The sequence below is a fragment of the Paroedura picta genome, chromosome 9, assembly GCF_049243985.1.
Source record: "Paroedura picta isolate Pp20150507F chromosome 9, Ppicta_v3.0, whole genome shotgun sequence".
NCBI classification, from domain to species: Eukaryota; Metazoa; Chordata; class Lepidosauria; order Squamata; family Gekkonidae; genus Paroedura; species Paroedura picta.
In genome coordinates, this window is record NC_135377.1 from 45842730 (window position 1) to 45865455 (window position 22726).

A 22726-nucleotide genomic window follows, 5' to 3' on the forward strand; every position below is an offset into this window, starting at 1 on the left:
TTGCAAGCAAGATGTTAAAATGTACCACCAAAAAGATGGGAAGATGCACTTCCTGTCCTCCCCCTTTCCTGCTCAACCACAGGACCTCTGTCTTGGAGGACTTGAGTTTCAGGTTGTTCTGCTCTAGCCATCCAGCAACAGCTTCCAAACATTAGGCAAATGTATCTGGGGGTCATTTGGGTGGCCATCCATAAAGAGATAGAGCTGGGTGTCATCTGCATACTGATCACAACCTAGCCCATAGCTGTCCTAGAGGGCATATAGAGATGTTGAATAGCGTGTGGGAGAGTATCATGCTCTGTGGCACCCCACAAGAGAGTCCAAACAGACATTGACAGTGTCTCCCCTGCTGTGTCCGGTTCTAGGAAAAGAAGCACAGACATTGGAGGGCTGCTCCCTGAAACCCAGCCCCGTCGAGGCGATGGGCCAGTAACTTGTGGTTGACCACATCAAACAGGCCAACAAATCAAGTAATAAAGCAAACACCATGGACACAGACAAATAAATAAGAAAATAGATGAAGGGGATGCTCATTAGGAAACAAGATGGAAGGGGAAATCCTGCGTATGAGGAAGGGAAAAAAGCAACATTGCCACACATCCCTTGGGCTTAAAGAATTTTAACTGTATAGGAAGAAAATGCAGTTTAAAAATGGTGTCTATGAAAGCAATGGATGGCTCAAATCTGTAGGCACCGGATAATGTTTTGAAGATAAGGAGTAAGGTGTTTTTGAAACAGAGGAAGAGAATGCTTATATCCAGAAATTGCGGTCAACACAAGTAATTCTTCCAACTTGAAACTATATTTGTGAGCACTGCAAACAATACTTGGAAATAAGCTTGAAAACAATCTGTGGCATTTCTATTGACCTGTCTTGTACTCATAAGCAGAAAGAAAGGTGATGCCAATATACTGTTTAAATCTTGCCTGTTCTCGGAAGAGGTCGAATAGCAGGAATAGGCAGAACCAGGCCAGGAGGAACTGGTGATCCAGGAGACCATCCCCGATGTCGTTTTTTGGGGGGCCCAGAACTGGTCATGGATGCTATTTAGAAAAAATATAAACAGAAGACAACAAAATATAAGTAGTTCAGTTTTTTAAAATTAAAATACTTGCTTGCTGTAGATTATTTATTGTTAGCCAAAGAAACTGAAAATGTAAAACACACTTAGCAAGCCAACGTTTCAATGCATACCAGCACTAAAGTCTTCCAGTTACAGAGAAAAGATTAATAAACATGCTCGCTGTCCCATATTTCAGAGTGCCCAAGCCTGTAAGAAGTCTTTTCTTTGGAGAAATGTTGAAATACATGAAATTCACTACTAAATAAATGAAATGATCCTACTTATTGATCACTACAATGATGCACAGTATCAAGTGAAGATCTTAGATATTCTGGGGCCAGAAAAGCTCACAGCTGGTTAACCCATTAAAGCTGCTAAAAGGAATTCCTGAACACAGCTGCCACCTGCTGATCTAACAATGGTCCAAGGCCCAGGTACACTCCCAGGCTATGGACCTGCTCCTTCAAGGGAAGTGCAACTCCATCCAGAACAAGTGTCCTGGGTCAATTATTCTGTTCACTAATAGCATTTATATAGGAGGAAATTTCTATTTATTAGCCTGTATCCACTCCAAAATGCCTCCAGGCACTGGTTTAGATTTCTGCAGCTTCCCTGGGATCCTCTGGACCTGCAAGATAGAGCTGAGTGCCATCAACATATTGTTAACAGCCAAACCCAGATCTCTAGATGACTTCACCCAGCAGCTTCATGTACATACTGAAAAACATGGGAGACAAGATGGAAGCTTGCATGACCCCACATACAGAAGCCAAGGGGCCAAGAAGCAGTCTCCCAACATCACCTTCTGAAACTTACTTTTCAGATAGTACTGGAATTATCGCAAAGTGGTATCTCCCTGCCCCAACTCTGAAAGGCAGCCCAAAAGGATACCATAATTAATGGTATCAAATGCTGGTGAAAAGTCCAGAGGAATTAGCAGAGTTGCACTCCCTATATGTCCCAGTGTCAGGATGACTAAGGCTGTTTGAGTACCATTAACTACGCCTGAAACCAGAATGGAATAGATCCAAACAATTTGATTCCTGGGGTTGTGCAACCACCACCCAGCTCAAGAATAGAAGACTTGAGATTGGTTGAGAATTATTCAAATATCCCAGGTCCAGGTTAAGCTTCTTTAGTAGTTGTATGCACTACAGTCTGCACTGGGATTACCAATCACTTCTCAAGGAGAGTATTAACTTCCTTTCAGATCCAGTCATATACATATAGACATAGCATTATTGTATTGATGGAGGTCTGCCGAAGATGCATAAAAGCCATCAAAGTACCCATTCCATAGTTGTAAATTAGTTATATGTAACGTGCTGCAGGGCTCAATTAAAACTCATAGACAAACAACTAGGCCTCTTATCCTTATATCTTACAGACCTGTTCTATACTTTAGTCCTGGCAGAAAAATATCTCCTTTCATAGCACCTTTTTTAGCATATATATCTTACATCACAAATATTATAAAACTTGACAAATATATTCCAGAAGAATTTCACTATAGACAAATCTTCCACTGATGTTACTTTATAATTTTGGCAAACTGGTAGAAAAAATCATATATATCACTAACTCATGTCAATCAGGGAAAAAGAAACATTTCTATCATCTATCTATGACAAGCTTTCTCAACCAGGGTTTCATGAAACCATGGGGTTTCTTGACAGCCCTGGAAGGATTTCCTGAATGGGTGGGAGTTCATTAATTTTTAATATATTTTAAAAATTTGTTAAAATGTTTATTGGTTGATATGGCCATATATGGTCAAGTCAACCTGCCTCCCCCTCCCAAAGTGGCCAATGATGGGCCTGGAGGGGATGGAAAGGGGAGGGGCCCTGGGGGTATATACACACAGCCATGTTTTCCAGTCATTTTCTTTGCCTAATCATGCCACTTCTGGTGTTTCTTGAAGCCTGAAGAATGCTTCAGGGGGTTCTCAATGGTAAAAAAGTTGAGAAAGGCTGATCTATGCACATGTAATCATTCAGACTAGAATTTTGATTACTCAGATATTATTTATCCCATAGACAAACTCAATCTGATACAGTATTCTGGTTCATTTAAAGCTCTAAAAGTTTTAATTTAGAAAAACTGGACTGATTTTTTTAGAAGTGACAAATGCAGAGATTTTTTTCACCTTGTTCCCCGGGCATGCAGCTAGGTCCAGGAGACATTGAGTGAGGAACAGGCCGAGAGACTGTAGAGTTCATGACATTCGTTCGTCCTCCACTGTTGTTTCCACTACCAACATCACCAGAACGCAGAGAGAGTGGACCTGAAAAAAGCAAATACGAAGTTCCCTTTACGTGATTGTTTAGGAATGAACAACTATATTACAGAAGATAAGACTCTTAACAAAATTAAATTTAGATTCCATTTATGCAGGAATTCCTTTATATTAGAACTAGCTACACAAAATAAAAAATTAAACTAAACAATCTGATTGTAAGAAAATTCCTTTATTCTTCCTTAGAAATGGACAGCAGATGAAAAATTCAGCTACAATTAATAAAAAGTGGGGCTTCATATCTTATCCATGGTTCCTCTTATTTTATAATATTTGTGAAACTGCCTTGGGGGTGGAGCGAGTCCGGGATGTATGAGTTGGAATAGGGCCAATCAATGGCTCCCGTCCTCCGTTGCTGGCCGCTCACTGCCACACCACCCTGCACACACTCCCACACACACAAGCCTGCCTGACAGTGCCAGCACCTCACCGATGCTCCACCCATCAGCCTGCTGCCGCAGACCACGCCTGCCACCCATGCCAAGCAGGCAGAGCTGCCTGCCCACCCACCACTTTACACATGCCCATGCCACTGTCAAATGCACACCCCTACCACCCACTAACGAGCCGTGGTCGTGACCGTCTGCCAGCCCACCGCCCAATGACAGCCAGGAGACATTTACACAGAGATGGGGGGTACCAAGAGAGCCATGCTGCCTGGGGAAGCCACGCCCAGCCCCTGCCGCCCAACGTCCAAGACAGAGAAGGCCCCTCCATTCTCCCCTCAAAGAGGAAATGCGTACGAAGAGGTCCACAACACTACACACCCCTGCATCAGAGGGTCAAGGCTGAGCTACATGCAGAGAGAGAGACAGCTGGACAGATTTTGACCGGGAGTGGTGCAAACCACCCTGTAAGAGACAGGAGACATTTAGACAGGGATTGGGGGTGGGAGCCATGCTGCCTGGGGAACCAGCCCTCTCAATCGACTTCCAAGACAGGGAGGGCCACCAGATTCCCCCCCTTGAAAAAGAATGCTGAGAGGTCCACAACATTAGACACCCACACTGCTTCAGATCCTAAAGGCTGAGCTGCACACACAGAGAGAAACAGCCACAGAGATTTAGAGCAGGGCAGGGAAGGATGGGCTATAGGACCCATGAGACATTTAGGCAGAGATGGAGGGCGGGGAAAGAGAGCGAGCCACCTAGAGAGCTAGATGGAGAGATTTGCACAAAGCTACAATAGCAAGACAGACATTGCCAGAGAGACACAGATCAAGCTGCCAGCAGACCTTCAGAGGACGAGAAAGGTTCACAGACAAGGAGACAGACATGGGGAGAGAGATTTCCTGACACTTTGCTAAGAGGCAGAGAGGATACGTGGATGGGCCTGCATGGGACTTCCTTTCTCTCTCTTTCTCTGTGATTCTCTCCCTGCCTTTCTCTCCCTCTCTCCCCATATTTTGTTCTCTCCTTCTGTCTCTTTTTCTCCTTCTTTTTCTCTCCCATTCTTACTTTCTTCCCATCTCTCTACTTTCCTTTCTCTCACTCTCTTTTCTCCCCCTCCTCCCATCCTAGTGCCTGTTATATTTCAAGCTACAACAGGCTTTTTATTCTAGTTTCAATATATTTTTTGAATAGGGACTTCGACTGCAACCTGTAGTAATCTTCTTGCAGAAAGACACTTCGCTCTCAGAAAAGAAGAAGTGTGAGTGGTTTGGGGTGATTCTATCTTGTCACTGCAAGAGACACCAGATTTCCAATTTTTGTTCTGCCAAAGCACCAAGAGCTATAAAACAACCAAGCAACAAGGAGGTGTGCTACATTTACTCTTCTGAAAAGCACTCTCTTTTACTCTTTCTTCTTTCCTCTCAAAACTAGGGATAGACACAAACCAGTTTACAACTCTAAACGTACCATAAATTCAGTGGGTTTATGTCCCCCAAAAACCAAATTTGAAGGAGAGGCTTCTAACAAACATTTCACAGACTTTTTGTCCAGTTGAGTTTGGGCCATTCCAGACCTCTATTTCACTCCCCCTTCTTCCAAAAGAGAAGCGAAAAAGAGGTTTAGATGGCTGGCAGCCATTTTAGCAATCCATTTTGCTCCTCACACTTGAAAGTGCGAGGGAGTGAAACTGATTACTGAGATCGCTTGCAGCAGTTTCAACCTTACACACACCTGTCCGTGGATTGACGCTTTGATAAACAAGGGTTCAATAAGGGCTGCCACCAGAGGCTATTGTCTCCCACCACCACCACCACAATCTGCCTCTTGCTGCCTTCACTGTCTGCCTACTGGACCGACCGTATGCAGCAGCTGGACCAACTAATATTCCTTTCCCCCATTTTGAAATACATCCCAGTGGGATTTCTGCAGCTTACCATACAGTCTTTAATGACATCTTAGCTGTTCTAGCAGCTGAGCAGACAGTGGCAAAGAAAAAGTGATAACCATTACGAGAATGAGGTAAAAGCAAGGTATTATCACAGGCTGCTGTTCCCCAACATCTGCCACCCAAGACCACCACTTCACCTTATCCCATCATATAATTTTTGATGAGGCTTAAGCTGTGGCATAATCACTACTTTCCTCAGTTCTAGGATACAATGCACTTTCAGCTCCTACCTGTCTGAGTGAACCCTGTCTTGTATCCATTGGCTGTTCCACTTTCAGGGGTTGTGGATGGAGATGCTGAAGGATTAGGTTTAGCAGAATGGCTAACAGCAGAAGATTGCCTGCTTCTACATTCTGCAAGTGAAGTAGCTACAGTACATATTAAGGCAGCCAAAGTTATAGAGAGACAATTCAGAACAACAGATGTTAAACACACAAACAATAAAAAGGATAATGCAGCATACTTGGGGAAACAATATATAGTAAGTAACAGAGGTCAGTAAAAAATTATATACTTGAAATTTTCTCATCTGAATTTTCTCATCTAAAAAATTATATTTTCCTTTAGATTTAGTGCAGCAAACATGATACTGCAATTTGACAGGACATCAATAAAAGAAGAAATTCACAGAAAAAGGATTTCATACCAAATGCCACTGACAGTACCATCCTATCATCCTATGATCCTTTGCACAAAGGCAAAAGGTCAGTAGGATTAAAGGAAGGACCCCTTCAGCACTGCAATTTCAATGAGTATTACTAGGGTGCATCAAACTAGCCAGGATACTACACCATTGAAACAACACCGGGCAGGGTGTGGATGCTTCTATTAGTGCACAAGTTTTTGCACAAATCACATACAGGAAGGTAGTGGGTGGCAACACTAAACACATAAAGTTTGACTTACTAAACACAATCCCATCTATATGAATGGTATTCGATTTTGTATCCTTGCAATACTTCAGCTATATCACATGAGTCATTTTAAAAAGTGAGTTTTATGAGCCAAGTTCCATAACTACACCTACTGTTAAAAATGTTATGCCACTTGACAGTACCCATTCAAGAGTGCAATGGAAGACTTATAAGCAGCCATAAAATGAGCAAGGGAGTTTTCAGGCAGTCACAATTCATCCCAAATTGCTGGCTCCCTCTAATGTCACACCATATATATGGAAGACACACAAGAAATGGGAAGTAAACTTTAGCATCAGCATTCACACATGTTCATCAGCAATTGCTTCCCTGCCTCATGCTCAGGGGATACAAGTATAATCTCAGATTAACTGATCTCCCTCAGTGTCTGCATTCAGATGTCATATGGAAGGATTGTGGCTAGAGATAAGTGGGCTCAGGAAAAAAACAGCAGTAAAACATTTTATTCCCCTAAGGGCTTGAAAAATTTTGAGGACCACTTAAAAGAAACTCCTGGAAATGTTCTCCCTTTCAGAACAAGTTACATGTTTTTTTAAAGCAAGGGTTTTCATACTAAATATGTATGGAATGAAGAAGTTTTGAATGAAAAATTGGGAAATTTTGGGGAGTATTAAAGAAAAACAGTCATATGTCTATAGATGTATTCAAGATTCCCCTCACATTAAAGGCAATGTAGAAAAAATATTATTATAATAATTATATTTAAACAATTAATCCTTATCCATTGTTGTTCCTCTATATATTTATGAAATAGCCTAGGGGGTGGGACGTATCCGGCTGTCCAAGTTGGAATAGGGCCAATCAGGGTGCAGCCAGCTTTGCCCTGATTGGCCCTGCCCCTGCAGCTCCCGCCCTCCGTCCCTGGACTCTAGCATCTTTGCTCTTAGATGCCTCAGTGCCTGGAGCCACATCAGGTAAGGGGAGAGGCCCTGGGCAAAGGATCATGGTGGAGGACCTCCTAACAAGGGCCTCTTGGCCTGCTAGGCTGGGCCTGCTGACAAGGGTCTCCTGGTCTGCTGACTGCCTGCTAAGGAGCTCTGTCCCAGGCCTCCTAATGAGCTGCCCAGCCCCCGCCTGCCCCACTTGTTCTGGCTGCGAGCTGCACCCAAGGCCACCTTAAGCTGCCTGACCAGGGGCCAGGGAAGGGGGTCCTTTCAAGGCCCGTTCTTAGGAACGGGCTTTGAAGCTAGTATACTATAATGTGTTTTGGGTTTAAAAGTTTATTTAAACTTTTATTTAAAAGTTTTGGGTTTTCAATGTTGGTAAGTTTAACTTAATATCCAATTATGCTGGCAGTCTTATCTACTGTGACGCTATGAGACAGTTTCTATTCAAATAAGTTTCTTTCTTTTGTTTATTACAGAACTGACAAAAATTAAAGATACATGTGCTGTTGTGGCATAGGTTTCAGCAGTTTGTAACTCCACAAACACTGGGTATAGTGTTTTTTCCCCTAGTACTTTAAAATTTTGTGACTTATGCTAATTTGTATAATTTTATATGTTGCCTAAATTATAAATGATGTACTTTATGTTGTTCAATCAATAACGTTTGATAAATAATTATTGCATTTGTTTCCATTTCTTTCCCCAATTTTCTTTTCGTTTCTTTTTCTTTTTTTTTGGTGGGGGGTAACATAAACACTTTGTTCTTTTCTCATGGAGTTAAAATTTCTAAAATTTATATCTCTAGCTATGGGCTGAGTGGAAGAAAATCTGATTGGCATGCAGATGGTCCCAGCTTTAAATCTCCATCTCTAGTTTTAAAAGGATCAGGTAACAGATTATATGAAAAGGTGCTACCTAAGACCCCAGAGAGCTGCTGCCAGTCTGAGCAGACAAGGCCAATCGTCTCTTTATGTATAAGCAGTTTCATGAGAGTTCGTATCATCTCTTATTTACAAGATTTTTTTAGTGTATACATAAAGTATTCAGACAAGGGTCAGAACGCTGCCAAAATATCTAACACTTCCAAATATATAACAAATCACAATGTAATTTAATACAAATAAACAAGGAGACTACGAAAAGGAAAGGAAAGACAATAGGTAACCAAATGAGAATCATAATACTGATATCCACTGGCAGGAGCTCATGGGAAATGTAGTCCATAGACACAGTTTGTCCACCATAGATAGCCACAGTTTGGCCACCCCTGCTCTAAGCCCCACTGATTTACAGTTCAGTTTAATATCTAATAAACTTACTCATTTATTATTTAGTTACTCATTCACTCAACTTCTTTACTTTGCTGCCACAACAATTGTTCAGTGAAATGTGTGGGGAATAAATCAACTCATAGCATAAGCCTTCGAGGTCTTTTCACACATGATTTTTGTATAGACTTAAACATATACATGGGATAAAGAATTTTTTTTGCAAATCTGTATACCATGCAAGCATACCTGTCACAGAGCTGAGATTAGCCACAATTCTCTGTTGAATGTAAGGATTGCTTTTCTGGTGGCTGATAAATGCACTCATGACCAAAGACCGAAGGCTCTTGTATAAAGGTGATGATTACAACTCAAGATACAAAAACAAAGCATCCCCCATTTAAAAATAAATCAAAATTAAGATAAATATTTTTGAGGCCTATCCTAATTTTAGCTTAAGAAACTCTATTTAATTCTCCCTAATATTCAGGCATAGGTCTACCAAACAAGGCACTTGTTACCTTTCCAGCATATGAGAGGTCCTTTTGACAGCACACCTTGGGTGCTTCTTACTAGGTAGTACTTTAAGTGCTTCTGCTTCTTTGGCTGAGTGGTGAGCTTCAGGTTGATGTGGTTGGAAAATTCAGTGAAATATCGAAATCCTTTTTCTCCACAGCCTATACAGTTTCCAGAAAAACCTGCAAGGGGAAAAAATACATTCTATTTGTCAAAGCAAATTGCAAAGCGGGCTGTTTAAAAAAAAACCCCAAACTGTAGGTACTAGTTAGCAACTTAGTGCCTATTATACTTATTATTTATCTACATTATTTATTAATATGCCTCTCATTTGCACACAGTCAGGAGAAAGAATGGAACAAGCCAGGGACATCTATCACTGTTCCTCAGTATCACTGTCATAGTTCTATTGGTCCTTATACCTTTCACATTAACATCTAAAGAAAAAAACTATCAAAACCTGCAAAGAATCAGTGCTGAATGATTCTATTAAGAACTTCAGCATCCTTTACAAACCCATCTTACTTTGCCAGAGTTAAAAGTGATGTTGTTTTATTCCTGGGGCCAGTCTTCCATGTACTGGTGATACTTTCTTAGTTGCATCACATTTTCAGTTTTCTCTTCTTTGCTTTTATGTGTAAAAAGGGATTTAAATAGCCACATATCATTGGAGGAATAACTATCCTGTCCAGTCTATAGAATGTCTTGATATAAGAATCAATGTTGTCAAAGTAGATTTTGCCCCCTTGAACATTCTGCTAGGAAATAAATAAGTAAATATTTGAAGCAAAGCACTTAGTCCCATTGAAACAGAAGTTGAAAGCTCATCACACTAAAGAATACTGTAATCTCTTCTTCTAAACATAAAAGACTTTAGAAGAAAGGTCAGCAGGTCAAACTAGTTTTGCAAGGTGGCCTAAATTACATTGTCGATTGAGCTTCGCTAGTTATAGTCAGGGCTATATATTATCCTTGATCCACTGTAGATTTCCTGCTGATTTCAAAGAGAGTTTTGCTGAAGGTAAATGACAGACAGTGAGTGAGGAGTAACAAAAGGCAACTTCTCAATGTATTTCTTTATTAGTGACTATAAAACATGATTAGGCAACTTCTTCACCATCAACAGCTACACTGAAAATGCCTTATAAGTTGTAGCATCCTAATTTACTTAGTTATTTTAGAGACCTGTAGTCAACATTCTTTTAGTTGCATAGCAGGCAGAGGTCAACTACGTGCAATAGTCAAGATAAAATTATTCTATACCGTTCTTTTATTTTCACACGCTCAGGCGTGAAAAGCTTGTCTTGAAATGTAATGAATCATAACCAATAAATAATCTGCAACACTTTAAACAATTGTGATTCCTGTTTCAGGAGAATTTTTTTCCACCACAGTCAATTCCAAACCAATCGGGCTAGAAAATGAAATACAAGCTTCTGAATTTTGTAATACTGCACCAGCCAGAAATTCTGTAGTCATGGAATACAGAATCTCATTACAACCTATGTAAATTTGAATATATTGTATACAAAGATACTTCAATATCACTGATAGGCAAAACACCATTGCTGATTTGTTAAGTGCACATGCAGTCCAAGGCCATTCTCCCCCTGCTGGGTAGCCAAGAGAAAGTTCTGGAGGAGATGGGCCTGATGCATCTGCCTTGCAGAGACCTTACAGAATTTCCTGCTTTGTTCCAAGCCATACTTCAGGCTCCTCTCCAGAGGCTTCTAAGTCCAGAGCAGTTGGGCTCATGACACAAGCCTGGGATGGCCCCCAAGTGCTCATGTGCAAATACGCAAGTGCAAGTCTGCCAACAGGTACAAAATTCTGGTTGCCTTGGGAGCTCCAGGAACTGAGCCAAGTGTAGCTGGGGAATATAAGCTGCATGGTTATTCTAATTATAAGCAACATGTATGTTTCCTGGAACAGGAGGGAGCCAACTCTGGTATTGGGGGACTTAAAGGGTATTGGGGTCTGTGTTAGCTTTCATGAAGTGGCCTCATTTTGTTTTCTCTGAGGGATATACTGCTGTACAATGAGCAATCATATCGGCTATATGAAGTTTGGGATTGCCCTCAGTATTAAATTGTTATTGTGCCAGGCACATTTCACAAAAACACTCTACACTATACTACATTATTATTCTTAAATTCTAGATGAACAACTAGAAACAAATTGAACAGCCAGGAAATTGCATTACATCAGTATCTTCAGGATCGTTTTCTATTTCACTGGAGTAGCACAGAAGGCTGAATTTATGGTAATATTTACAAGACCAGCACCATAAGGGTTGGACTAAACACTGGGGTCCTTGCATTATGTAACCTTTCCAAGTAGACATCATATGAAATGCTGCTCCCACTGCTACTACAGGAACACATAAAAAGAACCTACAACATATCATATCTATACTCTCTCTCTCTCTTTATATATACAAACACACACATATATATACACGTACACACACAAATGAATTTGCCATACTGAATTCAAAGCAATAGTTCAGCTAATTCAGTATCGTCTGCTTTGGTGAAGAGTCTTAGGCACAGAAAAGCCTTTCTCAACACTTGCTACCCAATATCCTTTAAATGGAGACTAACTTGGTACGACCAAAACATGTGCCAAAGTGTTCAAGAATGAGTGATTATGGTGGAAAATCGTCTAGCACATGAAAAACAAGCATATTCCATAATCTTTGTATGGCTTCATTTAGGGATTTAGAAGCTAGATGCTCTGAGTCTAGAAAAAATTGATTTACGAGCTCCAGCAGCATACCGCTTCTCTATGTAACTTGCTCAATCTCAGCTTTTCAGCCTCCATAACCTGTCAAGAGAAGTCCCTGTTGCATTCCAATGGCCATCAACAGCCCTTTCCTTGTTTTGCTGCATCCTACAAACCAACTACAGTCTCTACTATTAACCTGAGTCAGATTCCCACTCTTCTGCTGCAAACCGACTCTACTAGAGTGATTTGTGGCTGATAATGTAAGGTAATGTAAGGCCCTGAGCTTTCGGGGAGGGCGGTATATAAATATAAATAAATAAATAAATAAATAAATAAATAAATAAATAAATAAATAAATAAATAAATAAATAAATAAATAATCCTGTTGATTTAAGCCTATATAGAGAACCAACCAAGACTTGACTCCCTTAGGTGCTTCCGTTTATCCAAAACTGACAGCCTTATGTGAACAGGCTATAGGTCTCTCCATCTCCAAGCACAAGCCCATGGGTAGACCAATGGTCAACCTATGAGAAAGCAGAATATTCTGATGGCAAGAAGCTACCTATTTCAAATTTTTGGACGCACCTATATAGAATAACACTAAATCTAGCTTTATAGGAAAGTGTTAGAAAAATGAATTTCAATATACTATAGTAAGAAAGCCATACTTGAATTTGGCTTTAGACAATATTAACCCAATACTTGGGCATTACAATTATCATTGCATAAAGAATATAAACCATTTACCTAAAAGTGCATTTTTCCCATGGTCATCAGGCAGAAACCTCTTGTCAACAGCACAGACAAGAATGTGTTCAGGAAGGTTTGGAGATTTGGCTCCTACCAAAAGGAATCCTGGTGGGATATCAATCTGTTCCATACACAGGGATATTAACCTCAAATCCTTGCCTGCTTGACAAAAACCTGGGAGGAAGAGATATTTCATGAAACATATATTAATGATTTTCTTTCTTTCATTGTCCAGTTCACTTGCTCAGTACAACTAAAAAAGGACTCCAATAAAAAACAATAGAAGGCATCAAAGAAGTGCTTGCCCCTGTGTTCAATCCTCTTAAGCATGGGTAGTCAACCTATGGTCCTCCAGATGTTCATGGACTAAAATTCCCATGAGCCCTTGCCAGCGAATGCTGGCAGGGGCTTATGGGAATTGTAGTCCATGAACATCTGGAGGACTACAGGTTGACTACCCCTGCTCTAAAGTCTGCAGACAAAGAGGACCAGATAAACTAGAACATAAAGCAAGTGTGGGACCAATGGGGAAACAACTGATGCTAGAGAAGGAGAAGGGGCAGAACAAAAAAAGAGGAACATTTTGCCTTTCACCCATTCCCACAAATACTTTTCTTAAGTCCATGAAGGGCAGCCATGCTGAAGCAGCTTTCCATGAACATCTTACTTGCTGAATAATAATAAATTAGATGATCATCTAAATGTCTTCCACTGAAAACAATGCAGTGCAGAGAGACTGCAATTTGCACTCAATTTGTTATTTGAATGAGCATGCAACTTACTTACAGTTCATTAACCACAAATGGAAACATGCATGAAAGTCTGCTTCCCTACTTGTATCTCACTTGCTCTGGGGACTGACAGTTCATTCTTTCTCATGAAACGGAGAAGAATCCGGGAGAACCCTCTGCCCTATCTTCCCTGGGGCTGCCCCATAAGAGGAAGGCCAGAAGAAATAACCAGCAATGAGAATGCATATCATCAACTCCTGAAGAGATGTCCAATGGCCTTAGACCCTACCTTCTGTTTGTTTTGTTTTGTTCTATAATTAAAATATGGAAAAATAGCTTTGAATGTGTTGGCAGAGAATGTAAGTGCATTACATAATTCAACTGGAACAAGTCCTGCATAAACAGAGGTGTAGTTGTGGTTCGCTTGCAGTAAGGGAATAGGGTCTGTGTCCTTTCCTTGTGGCCATTTAAAATATGATTGGGAAAGATACTATGGAAAGGAAGTCATCCAGAGACAATACACATCCTCCACGAAGCCTTTTAGGCCCTAGGCTATAGAGAAGAATGATTGCTTTGCCTCACTGTGACTTCCAGCCCCAGCTACGTGCTGGAACCTGCGTACTGCTGGCTGCTGCCAACATGCTTATTCAGCATGATGTTAATATGCCTGCACAATTCTTGCCTTCCACTGACTTTTCTCTTTTGGGGGGGGGGGGAGAGGGTGAGGAGGGAACCAGTGATCTTTTTCTACTGCACAAGAATCCATTTTGACCCTCCTGCTGGATCTGTTTTGGGACCCTCATCCACATATAGGAAATCCACAGTCATAATCATGAATTTACTAATAAAAAAAATTGAATCTTTATAGCCGCTAGATAGAAGAATTGCTGATGAACTCAGAATACGCTACTGAGTATTTAAAGGAATTCATTCTGGTTTCTATCATACACTGGTAGAGTGCTCATCAGTTTGGAAGGCTGAACTTTGGTTTCTAGCCCTCCTTTTGTCGTGCAGCACTCCCCTTTTTGCCCATGTGGCCACTCTGTGCCTCTTTGGATATGTCACCTCCAGGAAGGCAACCGAGACACAAACAGTTAAAAAACAAAAGAAATGAAAAACAGGCTGTAAAGAAAGGTGTTAAGGAATACATTTCTTGTCTCTTTAAAGCCTGGCAGCGTCTGGTCCACAGAAACTTTGGGAAAGTTGCTAAAGCTCCTGCCCCTACTCCCTGGTTTAATTATTCTTTCTTTTTAAAACTGGGGCCTTAAGTGTTTTTACCATTCCTCATCTTCAGCAAACCAGAATATGCAGCCATGGATATATGTAACAATTTACCCACAAAGACAACAGCAAAATTCCGACCATGAAGCCTTATATGAGGACAAGATTACTTCTGCAAATAAGCAAGTTCATAAACACACACACAGTCATTTTTGCCACATACAATCTGAAATACAATCTCAGTGTTCTGGGTTTCTTCGCCTGTTTGCTGGGGCCATCCTTTCCAGCAATCATAGGCAATGGCATTGTTCCTATGGAACACAAGAGCATTGCTATGGCCAGAAGCACTCAATAGAGGACCGATAAGAGAAACAAATACCACAAGATAAGGAAACAGCATGAGGGTCTTGATTATGGTCAGCACTATTCCATGGAAGGGAAAGAGAACTATTAACTCTTAAAAGTTCAAAACTTTATTATAGCAATGTTAGTGAAGTGAGCAAACAGACATTTCATGCATGCTACTTGAGCAGTCTCTCCTTAAAATTCTGTCCAGCATAAAAACTGATAGCTGAGAGCCATCAAACAAAGGGCTTCAGTAAACAAATTAATCTGCCTTACAGTGAGTTAGATCACATCAGCATTGCCTATTCAGACTAGCAGCAGCTCTCCAGGGCCCGTGTTGCTTCTTTCACATCCCCTACTATTTGATCTTTTTAACTGGAGTTGCAAGGGACTGAACCAGGAACCTGGAAATGCTGAACCACTGAGCCTTGGCCCCTCCTCCATAATTATTGGTCATATTCTAACTGGGAGCCTTATATCTATACTACTAACTATTCTTCATGTAAAGAGGGGGACATGTCCATGTGCCATATCCTATTTCTATGACAACCAGTGTGGTGAAGTCATTAGAGTACTCGATTTGGGATTTGGGAGACCCAGATTAAAATCTCCACTCTGACATGGAAGTTTAGTGGATGATCTTGAGCCAGCTTGTAAACCTTCAGCCTAACATACCTCAAAGGATTGTTGTGAGGATAAAATGGAGAAGAGGGAAACAATGTAAGTCACTCTGAATCTGCTTTGGGGAGAAAAGCGGGTCATAAATGTAGTAAATGAAAACTGTTCTGTCAGGCTATCTTGGAAATACAGTGTTTTCCTGTAGTAAATTATATTACATTGTGAAATATTTAAAATATGTTCTGTGTTGTAAAAGTGTTAAAGGGGAAAAGATTTCCAAAGCAGAAGTATTTATATAATATCTTAAATTTACCATTTACAATCTTTCAGTTTGTTTTGTCCACTTACCTACTGCTGAAGCTTAAACCTGGCTTTTGGACTCACCTTAAACTTATATTAAAGTCAATTTCATTTAGATTTTTAAGAATTATACACTGAACAATTCACTTACTGAGCAGCAGGTATGCATGTTGTTTCAGCAGCTTTTTTTAAAAAATAGAGACAATGTTTTTCCCCCAGGGATTCCCAGTTTGTTTGCACTTCCACTATTGTCTTGATTTACCATTTCAGACCAGAGATTCCTATGTTAGCTCAAAGCAGGAGATAATTAGGGCATGCAAATCTACTTCTGTGAAGTACAAATCTTGCCTTTTCCTCCAAAGAAATGCAGATGGGAATCACAGAAGTCATTCATTAGCCTTCATTTCCCAAGCTTTCAGTCCTACAAATCATTATTTGGGGTTTAAGAGCCTGCTGCTTTTCAAAATTGAATCAACCTATTCCATATTTAAAACATATTCCATATTTAACAAGGTAATCTTATATTTTTATAAGCACAATAATCACTTCTGTTTAATAAAATCAAAGTCCAGTAGCACCTTTAAGACCAACAAAGATTTATTCAAGGCGTGAGCTTTCGAGCAGATTGAAATTTGAACGTGTTAACCCCAGCCTTTTTATGCAGTTTTCACTTTCTTCTGATAAACCCAATAGACAATGTATACTGAACATCTTTGTCTAGCACAGACTCATGAATAGCCTCCATCCAGAAAAAAAAACTTTAATAAAGTTTAATCCCAGCATAAGCTTTTATGCAAGACTAAACTGTCATTAGATTCGTGTCTATTTTTCATGTCTTTCTCTATATTGGAGATTCAGGATTAAAAGGTGTTTAATATCTTTTGGACAATTTAAGTTCATATATAGGCACGCATAAACTCTGTAAACATAATCAATGGTTGCAGCTAATGTGTTCTTATCTTGAACAAAGATTGAGTCCAGTGGCACCTTTAAGACCAATCAAGTTTTATTCAAGATATAAGCTTTCATGTGCAAGCATATTTGTATTTAAAGAAGTGTGCTTGCACAAAAAAGCTTATACTTTGAATTAAATTTTGATGGTCTTAAAGATGCCACTGGATTCAAACTTTACTCAGTTGCTGCAGACCAACACAGCTACCCCACCTGTATCTATGTTTTTATATAGTTTCTTAAAAGGGACACACAGAAATTTCATCACAGAGTCACGATAAGATACATTCATTTTTCCAGGGGTCCATTTCTTTCTATTAATATATTATCTTTGGATCCACTAGAACAGGGGTAGTCAAACTGCGGCCCTCCAGATGTCCGTGGACTACAATTCCCATGAGCCCCTGCCAGCATTTGCTGGCAGGGGCTCATGGGAATTGTAGTCCATGGAAGGCCGCAGTTTGACTACCCCTGCACTAGAACTTGTGAATCACTCCTTTAATGGTAATCTATTCAGACATAGGTCAGAACATTGGAAAATATCATTATCTTCTCAAGTTTGTTGCTTAGTGAATTTGTAAAAAATAATTAAATTTATTCGTAAGATAAATTACGCCTCTTGTGGCGCAGGGTGGTAAGGCAGCAGAAATGCTGTCTGAAGCTGTCTGCCCATGATGCTGGGAGTTCAATCCCAGCAGCCGGCTCAAGGTTGACTCAGCCTTCCATCCTTCCAAGATCGGTAAAATGAGTACCCAGCTTGCTGGGGGGTAAACGGTAATGACTGGGGAAGGCACTGGCAAACCACCCCGTATTGAGTCTGCCATGAAAACGCTAGAGGGCGTCACCACAAGTGTCAGACATGACCCGGTGCTTGCACAGGGGATACCTTTACCTTTACCTTTTAAGATAAATTGACAGATACTAACTTCGTAAGATAAATTGGCAGATACTAAAGCAATGCTATTACAGCAGCCACAAATTGACTTGGAAAGGCCTGGATTTTTAAAAAAAGACAGAAACCTACCTGGTGACTTAATCCTGAGAGAAGAAATGATAAAGGCAGCCACAGATTAACACTAAGATAGTTACTAAGAGGCATTCCTTTCTTCTCAAGAAAAAACAGGTTCTAAAACTTTAATCCTATGCACATTTATCTGAGAATAAAAGCAGGACTTACTGACTTTTGAGTAAACATGCATATCCACTGTTACTCCAACTGAGCACATTTGCTTTCCCAAGTCATCTCCCACTTTAAAACCGCACAAAAATAATGGACTAGCTAAAAAGCAAAAAACACTGGGCAACACAGCTGTGAAAATAGAAACAAAAGTCCTGATGTCGGGTAGAGCAAAGATTCCTGTCTCTTCTTTGTTTAACAGTCACAATTAACATCTCCTCCATGGGGTACAGACCTGTCATTGTGCTGCCTTAAGATAAGGAATTTGCATAAGAAGTTGCCTACAGAGATTTACATAAGAATTGCAGTTCACAGTCACTTCCAATTGTAACTTCACAGAAGATGATTGGGTATTAAATACCTGCCAAACTAATTGCCTCTGATATTAACCTCTGCGATCTTAAAGTGCTGAAAAATAGGATATTTAACAACCACAGGCTGGCTGTGGTCATTGTTTGTGATTGACCCACCATCCTGGGTACTTGTGTATAAATAAAAGTGAACCACAAATCCAGCAGCTACAGGAGTTCCTGACTCTGAACAACTGAACCAAAGTGCCCACACCAAGTTGTATGCTTGATGCAATACAAAGAGCTGCTCACTTACCCCTTGTAGTTTCACATATAATTTTATAGTAGGGCTAAGATGACACAATAAACCTCACCCTTTAATAGCTTTCCACTTAAAGCACTTTATAATTTTACTATGGTAGTTTGTCTGCAATACCAAGCTATTTAAACAAAAAGTATTATTCCACTACATTATAGAACATTATATCAGAGAGTCCTGGGGGCAGCCTGAGCATGGGCGAAGGGCGAATACCCTGCTGGTAGGGGCATATGCTTAGAGTGATCTTTAATGTATTCGTATGTCTACTGTTTTACGTTTATTGTTTTAGCATACTGATTTTGTTACCGACTTTGTGTCCAGATATTTGGGAGAAAGGTAGCTAAATATAAAACAAATATATATAATATAAAATAAATCAATTATTCATAAGTGTAGATCTTTAAGTGTTTGAAATGTATTCTTTAAACAAACAGAAAGAGACCTTTTCTCAACTGGAAAACAAAGCTGGTATATCTAGCAGGGAAAAGGAGGCAAGCAGAAGAAGGCATTGAACAATAAGAAGTAGGAAGGCCACTACTACTCCAAAAGTCCGCCAGCAAAATTATTACCTTTGAAATAAGTTATTTTTAATGCAAATATCACCTCCTATTATTTGATCTGACAATTTTAACATGTATATAGTAGCATGAATCCTGCACATCTGTTCCATTAGCAGAGATGCCATCTTCTAGTGGAGAAGGAACTTTTCTCAAAAGCAAAATACAAATGTATCATTTTTGTTACTTATTTTTCAAAAAGGTAGGCCAGTCTGTAATTTAAACAAGCTTTTTAAGGCAGGGGTCCTGAATCTTTTTGAGCCTGAGGGCATATTTGAAATTCTAACATGGTACGGTGGGCCCAGCAACAAAACAGTGGTCACAAAATGGCTGCCACAGAAGGCCGAGCCAATCACAAATGATTACCACAGCTTTCAGTAATGTGGTGTGGATCTCATTGTGTCATAGTGGCAGCTGCTGCCAAAGCAACATTTAAAACAATCTGCACAGCCAATCAAATCTGCAATGGTCAATCAAAAGCCTTGCTGGGCAACAGCTCTACCTGGCCCTACCAACTTTTAAAAACACTTGGCAAGCACCATAGCACCCACGGGCACCAAAATGGGGTCTCCTGTCCTAAAGTAAGACCAAGAAAATACTATAGTTACTAATGATAAAAAGTTATTTAAATTACTTCATTCATGGCCACTCTCTAAAATGCTGTAATGGAATCAAATACTACAATAATTCTCATTTAAACTGTTTCCAATGTGCTTCTTTCCCAGATCTGAACTACAGTTTGTGTGAAAGTAAATTCCTTTCAGATTATGCAAATTATGAAAATAAAACTGCGCACAGAATCATAGTATTATATGCCACTGTTATCATCATAAACATGCATTTCTTCTAGTTTCTTTAGTTTTGAACAATTGTTGCCCAAATAATATTCTAATTAAATTTAAATTTTAAATGATAAAGGCTTAAACCAACCATCAGTAGTGCAAGACCCCTCTGGGGCAGGTTTTTGTGCATATGGGATTGGTGGGCTACTGGAATCAGACATATCTTCATCATCCTCATCCTCATCCATCTCATTAACTGTTTGGCTGGAAGAAAAATCCAAGCTTCCATTCTGCGTGTAACGATGCATTAATTCTTTGTCCAGCTCTTCAACTTTTGGTTTTACATCTGGAACACATTCAAGGACAAGGGAAAAGATATTTGCCCATGAGTGCGATTGGAAATAGTTACAGAAAGCTTTTCAAAATGAAATGGCATTCAGCATTTTCTAAAGCATAAAGGAGGGCAACTGAAACACACCATACCTGCTTGATTACTTTCCAGTGAGAAGGAAGGCTGTTCAGGATCAAGGTAGAGTTGCGAGAAAATGGGCCGAGGGACAACACTATTACATCTTAGAGAGGCTTCTATTGAGTTGTGAAGGGCTTCTTCAAACCGGGCAGATTTCAGTTGCCCTGCATATGAATTCCCCATGGTCTGGAAAGCATTTTTAAAAAAATGACAGAAGATTTGGGGTTAAAATAAGAAAACACACATATCATACTTAGAAACATTAACTATATGTCTCAACTCAACAATGGCCACAGGATTGGAAAAGGTCAGTTTACATTCCAATCCCAAAGAAGGGCAATGCCAAAGAATGTTCAAACTACCGCACCATTGCACTCATTTCTCATGCTAGCAAAGTTATGCTCAAAATCCTACAAGCTAGGCTCCAGCAATATGTGGACCGAGAACTTCCAGAAGTACAGGCAGGATTTCGAAGAGGCAGAGGAACTAGAAATCAAATTGCCAACATACGCTGGATCATGGAGAAAGCTAGGGAGTTCCAGAAAAACATCTACTTCTGCTTCATTGACTATGCTAAAGCGTTTGATTGTATAGAGTACAACAAATTGTGGCAAGTTCTTAAAGAGATGGGAATACCAGAGCATCTTATTTTTCTCTTCGCAAGGCGAACAAACCGGTCAGTCCTAGAGGAGATCAGCCCTGCCTGCTCCTTAGAAGGCCAGATCCTGAAGAAACTGAAATACTTTGGCCAACTCATGAGAAGGAAGGACTCCCCAGGTGCAAACTTAAATGGACTCCGGGGAATGGTAGAAAACAGGAAGGTCTGGACAGCAAGGAAAACAAGAAAAACTAGCTTAATCTAACATATTTGGCAGAGTCTTACAGTTCCAAGTCAAATACTGTGGCTCAAGCATTGTATGTGTTGTGATCCATTGCCATCTCTGCATATCAGAGTCCGGATCTCTTGTCCATCTGAATCCAAACTAGCTATATTCTCCAGGCTCCTTGCCCAATTATAGGTTTTTGGCCAACTGGAGTCAGTTGATAATGACAATCCAATCAGGAAATGTTCTTACTAGAACCTTTTAGAAAATTACTTCATCACTCCTGATTTCCCTCCTCCCATCCTGTGGGTCACAGGTTCTCATGAAAATCCAATTATCCCATTCCTAAATCTGGCATTGAAGATAAGAGCCAAGTAGGCAGAGAGGCCCAATTAATAACACCCACAAAATGGAATAAGCACATTACTATACACATTAACCCTTGAGAGGAATCAGAATCATTTTGCCTCACAACATGAATTAATAACCATTTTGCATAGAGCTCACATAACAGATAAAATATGAGCAGTGGCAAATGAAGCCATAAAATAACAGCTTAAGAAAAGCACTGTTCCCACTTTTGTTTAAGAATTCCAGACTGCTTTTCTCTGATGGAGTTCTTAACTGTTATTGAAAAAGTACTCAAATATCTGTTTGTATATCAGTGTTCCTCTAAAAACAGGGCCATTTCAAACTTCTAGAGTTGAGAGAGCATTCAGCAAAATCCAAGGACCATCTTGTAGATATAGCCAAGGTTGTACAGTGAAAACAAAATTTATTTTAGGAGTATTTCTTGTTTTTATTTTCTGTCATTAATATTTCATAGGAATTTGATAAGTATGTTTTGACTGGCCTGAGTTGCTATTCAAAAAGGAGCTCTACAGAAATGTCAGTTAAGCTGAGGTTAAACTGATTGCACATCTGGGAAAGAACAAGAGGGATCTACTATGGGCCCTGCTTAACTTTCCCAGCTGTCATCCGTGCATGCAAGCAAGCATAAGGAGTTGTTGCCCGCTCTGAAACCAACCCAGCTGCAGAATTCTGACTGAGGAAGGAAGGGAATGAGCTGAAGTAACTGGAGATATTTTGGAGCACAAGAAAGCAACAAGGAGTCTTTGAAGGGAAGACTTTGAGGAAAGACTTCCCAGACAAACCCAATCATCAGGACTATCCTTAGAAATAACCAATCTAAATAAGAGATTGAGCAATTGGGGGGGGGAGAAAGTGCCAAATCCTAGTGATTCATCTCCTTTGCACTAATATCCATGCCCATCTCAGATATTTATTTGAAATGCTACCTGCTGTTCCTCTAGGAAGAACCAAGTGGCACACATTCTCCCCACACATATTTTATTG

At 40.1% G+C, this 22726-nt stretch overlaps 1 protein-coding gene across 6 annotated transcripts in view; it reads right to left on the reverse strand.

Moving 5' to 3' along the window:
* The window catches only part of GREB1L (GREB1 like retinoic acid receptor coactivator), a 169947-nt gene that overhangs the window by 68069 nt on the left and 79152 nt on the right, over positions 1 to 22726 (reverse strand). For 4 of the 6 annotated variants that reach the window (XM_077352631.1, XM_077352630.1, XM_077352632.1 and 1 more), the window contains 7 exons: positions 20561 to 20732; positions 20226 to 20423; positions 12784 to 12960; positions 9312 to 9488; positions 5931 to 6068; positions 3211 to 3348; positions 928 to 1044 (listed from right to left, as the gene is read on the reverse strand). In XM_077352631.1, coding sequence (XP_077208746.1) covers positions 928 to 1044; positions 3211 to 3348; positions 5931 to 6068; positions 9312 to 9488; positions 12784 to 12960; positions 20226 to 20423; positions 20561 to 20732 — 1117 coding nt within the window. The remainder of the gene's footprint in view (positions 1 to 927; positions 1045 to 3210; positions 3349 to 5930; positions 6069 to 9311; positions 9489 to 12783; positions 12961 to 20225; positions 20424 to 20560; positions 20733 to 22726) is intronic. The other 2 variants (XM_077352633.1, XM_077352634.1) reach the window with 2 other exon arrangements.